Genomic DNA, 7,976 nt, shown 5'->3' with positions numbered 1-7,976 from the left:
AAGAATTCAGAGCTTACTCAGCAGAGGTTTCCTGCTTCTGCAGCCTGCTGTTGTCAGAGTGAAAAGCCGAATTTTTGAGAGCCCCATATTGCAACATGAGAATTTTTTTGTATTCCATTGTTTGGAGATGGACTGAGGGTTTATTTGATTAATTTATTTGCAAATGATGATAGTTTAATTATTTAGGCTCCCACATGTCAAACAATGGGCAAACTAATACACTCCGAAGTGATGGTTTTTTTGGTTTTGGTCTTTTGTGATTTAGAAGTATTTAAGAAACAAGAGAAGCAGGGTACAAAAATAGATAAATGATTCACACACTGTGTTTTTCAGTTTGAGATAAACATCTGATAACAAACTCAGGCCTAAAGCGTATATGTTGGCAATCAATTCTTCTGCACAGCCAGACGTTCATAAATATGATTTATTTCAATTATGTGCTTTTCAATAAATGTCTGCATTTTTGTTTATAACTCTTGACTTGCCAAAATGTTTTGCTAGAGTGTAGAGGATGAGGATATACGATAAGAACTACTTTCACCATCTGTTAAAGGAGAAAACTTGACATCTTTTGGAAGAAATATACATATTTTCTTCTGAAAAAAATATTGTGAAAGGCTGCTTATGGCATGGTCAAGGAGCAGAAGGAACCTAAAATGTGTTTTAACTTACTCGCTGTACAGACAAGTAGTTAAAACAGTTATTTTACTAGCATAACAGGGTTGTAGAGAAGTAACAACAAGTTTCAGTAAACTTCCGTTACCTTTGCTTAGACAAATGTTACAGTTGGAAAAAAGTCTTGCTGGCATTTCATTTCTTTACCATAGTAGTTTGGTACACAAAAGTGGTTTGTGCCCAGGGGAGACACGCAATTTCAGAAGTTTATGGAAAAAAATAATAATGGAGGTTATTTTGTGTTAAGCAAATTATAAACAAGCAGGAACATGAAATTTTGGCACATATTAGCAAGTAGAACTCCGAGAAACTTGTCGATTTCTATTCACAGCAGTCTCTGTAAATATTCTTGTCTTTTCTTTGGCTTCAGTTCACTTTACTACACTGACACTTTACTACAGCTAAGAGTTATGTGTTATTTTAACTCTCCAAAGCCATAAAGGGATTAGGCCTACGTTGTGATAAATTCTGCGAGGATGTATAGAAAATGTTGTTCTTCCCTGAAGATTTTACTTGGTTGTCTTCAGGGTTAGAGATAGGAAAGGCAGGGAGAAAAGATTCAGTGTCTACATAGAAATAGTTATGTAGCAACTTCAGTTTTGGATTTTACTGAACTGTATTCAAACTATTCATACAATTTCATTATTTTTTTTATACAATGCTTTCCTTCCCAAGTGCTTTTTGGGTACTCCTTATCCCCTTTACTCTTATGTACCCTTACAAAAACTGAATCCTAACTTTTATTTTCACCTTTTTTTTTCTAAGTAAAGTAGATATGATCATGTTTTGAGTGTGTAAGAGAGGCAAAGAGTGGGAAAATATTGTTACAAGTTTTGTGAAAGTACATGGCAGGATGGGTAGAGGAGCATCTTCAGTACCTTAGCTTAGACAATCTGGAGCAACATTTTTACAAAAAGCCACAGGAAACAGCTGCACTGTGCATCAAACTGCTTGTGTGTATTGATAAACTTCTACTCTTCTGGCTCTTTGTTTCAGCATATAAGATGTATCTGTAGTTTTAATAATCACTCATACATCTGTCTGGCTATTTAGAGACCCCTGGTTTCCTACCCTGCAGAAAGAAGGGCAGCTGAGTGCTTAATTTTTTTACATAGTTCTCTGTGTACCTTAAAATTCAGAACACTACTTTCCTTAGCAAACCCCATCCTTCAACAAGAGATTAATCACAAGTGAAGGATGAAGAAGAACATTAGTTAATAAATATTACTTGTTGGATATCACCAGGAATGGCAAAATATCCACCTTATCACACGCAATCCAAATAATTTTAGTAGGCATATTGTCATTTTGAATTGTGATTGCATAGAGGCATATACGTATTACACCTTTCTGTGTCACCTTTGATCATTCATTCTGTTTTGTCTGCAAACAGTACCATTCCCATTGTCTTACAGAAAGAGGAATCTGGAAAGTATCCTGTGGGCACTTTGGTGAGCTTGGAAGTAGTAACAGCTTCTGAGAAGACTCATCTATCCTCACTGTTCTTTATGTGTTTGACTGTCCAGACCACAAAAAATATTGAAAGGTAACAACAGATTTTACTGGAAGATTACAGATTTTATATGTGTATGACACCTGCCTTGGCTTAGCTTAGAGGAATTACAACCAGTTTTTCAGAGAAGCTGTTTCAGCATTACACTTTTGAGAAGCTTTTATTAATCATAAGCCCTTAGGCACATCCTATATGAATTTTTGGCATGAAGCAGAGTGCATTCAGCTACACTCCTGCAATTCAGCTAAGCCCAGGATGTAATGCTTTTCTCATCTCACTCTCACATACTTATGCTTATAGAACTAAAAACACAACGGAAGAGCAATAAAACTGAATGTTGATGGAAATGGAGCACAAAAATGTGACGTCTTTCTTCCTGAGAAAATACAATATATGGACAATCGCACCAACCAGCACCTTTGGCATGGTCAGCATATGAAGTGCTTCTGTTTCAACGAATGTCTGGTAATTATCAATTTTTACTTAGCCTCTGATCAAAGCCATGATGGACGGGGCTTTGAGCAACCTGGTCTGGAGGGAAGTGTCCCTGCCTACAGCAGGGAGATTGGAACTAGATGATCTTAAAGGTCCCTTCCAACCCAAACCATTCTGTGATTCTATGATTCTATATACTAGATGAGTACAGTCAGTGTTTTGCTGGTAGATTAGGAGGCATCTTCTTACCAGTGACTTCAAATAATGGTGCCTTGAGATTTTATTTGCTAAACTTGGGAATCCTCTGAATGTTAAATCCCTTCAAAGTGTCACAAAAAGAACATCTGGTAACTGGAATACCCCTCTCAGTGTGGATTTTTTTAAAATTGCATTCTAAAATAATGTAGAGGTTGCTCAATTTAAAATCTGCTTTGGTTCACCTTTAAATCAATGTTACAAATCTTACTAAGTAAGAACAGAACCAGATTCTTGCTTATTTTTCATTTGAGATTTGTATGCTGTTTTGCTTGTGCAGCACTCTGAACTGTGCTCTACTTGAGTCATGCTCAAAGGAGTTAATTTTTCAAATATAAAGAAATACAAAATCCAAAGATTTCTTTCAAGTCTTAGTCTACATATTCCTAGGGATTTTAAAGCTGTCTTTTTTTTAGCAGGTTACACATATAAATTTGTAAGGAATTTAACATTAAAAAGGTCAGGAGCTAGATATATATTTATATGTTGTCTAACGACAACATAACATGACAGATATGCATGTATAGAAAATAGAGTCATACTGCATTTGTTATTTATAATTTAAGTCTTATGAGTAACTTTTCAGAGGAAGCTCATTATTTCTTTGAAGAAAGGCACAGCTGGCATTGAAAGTCTGTTGGATATTAGGATTAGGAATAAAATTAAAACAGTGAATCCTCTTATAGTAGGACCAGATCCTCAGAAAGTGAAAATCATAACAGCTCAATGTAAGTAAAGCAAGCTATGGCAATTTATATCAGTTTAGGATTTGACCTTCTCCCTAGAAAATTATTTCTCTGAAGATCATACTTCCTATATTTGTCTTACTTTGTGCCTGGCAGAGAATTAATTAACACATAATTGCTTTGGTGAACTCAGGATAAAACTTCTCTGTTCAAGAACTCCATTCATTTACTGATTAACTTGCTTCATGGCTGAGTTAGTTCTGCAGGGTCATGCTGTACTAATGACCAGAGTACAGGAACATTGTCAAACCAATGAGAACGAGGTAGGCTTGGCAGCTTTCCAGGTTCTGTTCAATTAATCACTGAAATTTCAGGAGCTTTGGGGACAGAGTTGAAAAGTAAGTGGAAGAGAAAGTACATGAAGAATTAGATTTATATCGCAGATGGAGGGAGTGGGAGGGAGACCTTATCAGATGAAACTCAAAGAAAGAGGAATTGAGTGGAAATGTGGGGAAATTAAAATTTAAAAAAATGCATAAAGTGTGCTACCAATGATTTTTCACAGGATTGTGATTTTTTTATTTGTTTACCATAGCATAATTTTGTTGTTTTTCTTCTCTAACATCGTCTGATTGTGCAGTCTTCCTGTCTGTGAGATTACTTGCAAACGTACGAACCATGCATGCGTAAAGGTTTGTGGGATCTAGCTTAGATCTCTTTAAAAAATTTCCACTTTCTTTTACACACATCAGATTTTCTGCCACAACACGCTATTGTATGCAACCTAAAAATTGCTGTTTAAGATACAAAACTTGATAATTCCTGGTCGATGAGGCTTGCTGATGCTTAATTTCTCATAGAGAGGTACCAAATAAAGATATTTTCTGTGTTGCTATATCCCATTAGTATTACTGAGATAGTGGCATGTGTACTGAAAGGAAAATAGTTGGCTCAAAGATGAGAGGAGACCACGTTTTTACATAATCCGCAGTTCAGTTATTGTTTTTTTTTTAAAGTCACACTTCAGCTGAAACCTATCAGCAGGTGCTGTAACATACAGCTTTACAGAGCTTAAGGCAGAAGCTGAATTTCAGGAAATCACATGGAATCTTCCTAATTCTATCTTAGATGTCTGGCTAACCATTTTTAGACTGCTAAGCACTGTTGTTTCAAGTGACTTGAACCTGAATTGCAGGTAGTGAACAGATCACAAATATCATTTTTTTTAACAACTCTGGCTGCTATTTTTTCAGGAAATTTTTTAAAAAAATTGTAGCTTCAGCTAGTTGAGTCAACTCAAACGCAATTAAATTCTACAGAGAGCTAAACTCCATTTCTAGTGCTCACAATTAGTAGATCAAATTAAAGCCATACCTAGGAGCTTATTTTGATCTGCAAACTTATGTCAAGGTTGCAAACTGTCTGAACTCGAGTGTTACTTTTTGTTATTTAACTTGACTTCATAACTCAAAATGAAAACTTCAGTTTTATTCTTGCAAATACAAGACACTATTGTTGCAGATTTCCAGCCTCTAGAATCTGGTTAGTGTTTCCACTTAATTTTGACAGCATGAAACGAAACTAAATTTGTTACATTTGCTCAGTTTTCAGAGTGCTGGTCGAAAGGTTCCACAGCAAAAATCAATGAAGGTAGGTGTTGTTAATTAACTGAAATTCAGCACTGGATATCTATATATATCTATGAAGGCAGTAAACTGCAATTGCTGTTTGAATTGTGAGAACAATTTTGATATTTTTTTTTTAGATGAGGATCATAAGAATGATCAACCTTCTCATAATAATGAGAAGCGAAGCGAAGCGAAGCGAAGCGAAGCGAAGCGAAGCGAAGCGAAGCGAAGAGAAGAGAAGAGAAGAGAAGAGAAGAGAAGAGAAGAGAAGAGAAGAGAAGAGAAGAGAAGAGAAGAGAAGAGAAGAGAAGAGTATATGGGGCTGATTTTTTTCTATATTTTTTATTATTTGGTAAAATCTAAACCTCTTATTCCAGAGACAATAAATCCACTATACAACACAGGTCGACTCTTGTAGTCTGTGTATTATGGCAGAACATTTCTGCAGGAATTTCTAAATAACTTCTCTGTGAGCCAGTTGCTATGGTTTAAATACTGTCAAATGCAATCTAACAATATTCATAGTATACTCAAGATAAAGATTAGATTAGACTATTTCTTCAACTATTTATCTTAAACCTCTTTCTTCCCAAAGGATGAGAAAAAGATGCTCCTTTAACCCTTTCTCACCCACAGGAAACAGAGTTTTCTATTATGAAGGAAAAGTCTTTGGTAGATTTTAACCCACTCAACTGAAGCAGATAACACATTGTGCAAATATGCCCTTTTTCTGAGACAGCTGAGGTGCAAGAAGACGTTGCAAGATTGTATATTGACTATGATTGACCTTTGTAGGTTACAAAATTAAGTTTTAGAAAAGAATTTGGGAGCGTGGCTCCTATTTAGATAGCCTAAGACTTGCAACAAGCCTTGAGAAAACTGAAGGATGTTACAGTGATTCAACATTGACTAAAAGAAGTCAGAGAGTTGTTCTCTAATTTGCTGCTTCTTAATGTATCAGTGTTGTTGTCTTTGTACAGTGAGGATGACATTCATCTAACTAACGGTAGGTTTGCACTTGAGCTAGTTACCATAGTCCATAGAGAAGTAATTACTTTTGTCAGTATGGTCTAGGTAGAAATTCATCTCTTTCTCCAGGTAGATAGCTAAAATAGGCCAGAAGAACAGCATCCCACAATAGCTTTACCCTATAAAAAGACTCTGGATGGACTAGTTTAGCTGTGAATACCTTGATGACTGAAATTGAGTGAGATGAATGCCGCAAGTCAAGCCTGAATACGATTTCCTTATTTTCAGGTATTCTCTATTGAAAGTTTAGGACTTTTCATGTGACAATATTTTCCTTATTTTACTGTCAAGTGACATCAAGAGACCAATAAATTTTCTAGATTTCTGGGAGAGTGGGAAAAGACAAATCCTAAGCTCTGCTATATCAGATATTGGCTTTCCTGTTTATATTACATCAGTGAAGAGTCTCATAACTCAGGTCTGCAAAAAATTCATTCTGCCTCAGGGAAATGTGGACACTGTATGCACAACCAATAAAAATATAGATGACTTTGCAAGTTCATTATATCTATATGGCTGGGAAATTTAGTCACATATGAAGAATAGATGTCAGATTTCTCAAGTCAAAAGAAAAATTTTAAGAAAACGCATCGGATTACTTGTACAAGTTTACCATGTGTATTGAAATTTATATTACCAGGGACATGTCACAAAGATAATGATCACTAGAAAAGACTTTTCCCCACTGTTAAGGTATGTTTTCTACCATTTAAGATCTCATAATGAAGATATTCCAAATCACGTGTCTATGTGGAACTCAATAAGGAGGGAAGTATCTGGATAAATTATCAGGACTGGATTTCTCAATGGCCTGTGAAGAAGCAGTAGACAGTCAGCCCTCATCCATCTGGGCTTTACACCAACACCTATTAGAAAGGTATTTGAGCACCACAGTTGGCCCACTGCTCTCCTCCCCAGTCCCTCCACTCGAGATTCTGGGATGGGATAGTCCATTTCCCACTGCTGACTGTCTCAAGGCAGAGCACCCTTAGGTCTTTTTGGCAATGGACAAAAAGAATTCCTTCAGAGGAAGCAGCAGCAGCTATAGGACAGTGACCAGCTGGATTTGTCTAATAACTCAGAGTGCTCCAACTGTATTGATGAAAGGATCTGATTTCTTATGTGTATCATTTTACCTTTGCAGCTAATTTTGCTGAATAAGAATAGAGACGTACAGTCCTGTAGAGCAGAATAATTTGGAAGTTACCACCTAATGACAGTTGGCCATAGATTTTTGGGCTTCAGTAATCTCATAATCTGATTTTGTCTTTGCTGTTCAATTTATTATTGTTTTTTAATCTAAAGTGTCTCAAAACCCAGCATTGCTCATGTGTTGATGAAAAACAACAGGTTACTGGTATTTGAATCTGAATGAGAAGTTGATACAGAGCCTTTCCCATGGCTTAGGTCACAGTAAGAGCAGTAGCCCTGGGTTATACTCCCTCCTTTGGCTTCCAGCCAATGCCAGTTTAAGGCTTTAGTGTTAATTTTCAAAACAGTCAGCCTAGGACTCAGGACCCTCGAGTTCATTAAGAATGAAGTTCTTATTTTTCAATCTATTAAATTAGCAGTGTCCCATTAGAACAACACAGGGTGTTAGAGTAGCATCTGAGAGCTGGAAGTAAAGCATTTGCAACTAGAAAGGTACAAAGAAACTTCCAGAAGATCTGTTGAACACAGTGGCCTGATCCTGTCTGAAAAATGTGGTGCTCTGAAAGGTCTTTTTCAGCAAATGAAAGGCATTCTGAGTCATCA

General features: G+C 36.3%; 1 protein-coding gene across 1 annotated transcript; it reads left to right on the top strand.

Annotated features, from left to right (window-relative positions):
- Positions 2,094–5,610, top strand: LOC110395067 (protein PXR1-like). The gene is made up of 4 exons (XM_021389152.1): positions 2,094–2,221; positions 2,489–2,653; positions 5,169–5,214; positions 5,330–5,610. Exons 2-4 carry the CDS (start codon positions 2,582–2,584, stop codon positions 5,608–5,610), a joined length of 399 nt encoding a protein of 132 aa, XP_021244827.1. The 5' UTR covers positions 2,094–2,221; positions 2,489–2,581.

This window comes from Numida meleagris, chromosome 2, assembly GCF_002078875.1.
Source record: "Numida meleagris isolate 19003 breed g44 Domestic line chromosome 2, NumMel1.0, whole genome shotgun sequence".
NCBI classification, from domain to species: Eukaryota; Metazoa; Chordata; class Aves; order Galliformes; family Numididae; genus Numida; species Numida meleagris.
This window is presented reverse-complemented; position numbering and strand designations above follow the sequence as displayed.

Excerpts from the sequence above, each read along its gene's own strand:
- LOC110395067 (XM_021389152.1), top strand. The coding sequence starts at position 2,582 with ATGGACAATCGCACCAACCAGCACCTTTGGCATGGTCAGCATATGAAG. Across the intron at positions 2,654-5,168 it reads TCTGTTTCAACGAATGTCTG|TTTTCAGAGTGCTGGTCGAA; the intron begins GTAATTATCAAT and ends ACATTTGCTCAG. Across the intron at positions 5,215-5,329 it reads CACAGCAAAAATCAATGAAG|ATGAGGATCATAAGAATGAT; the intron begins GTAGGTGTTGTT and ends TTTTTTTTTTAG.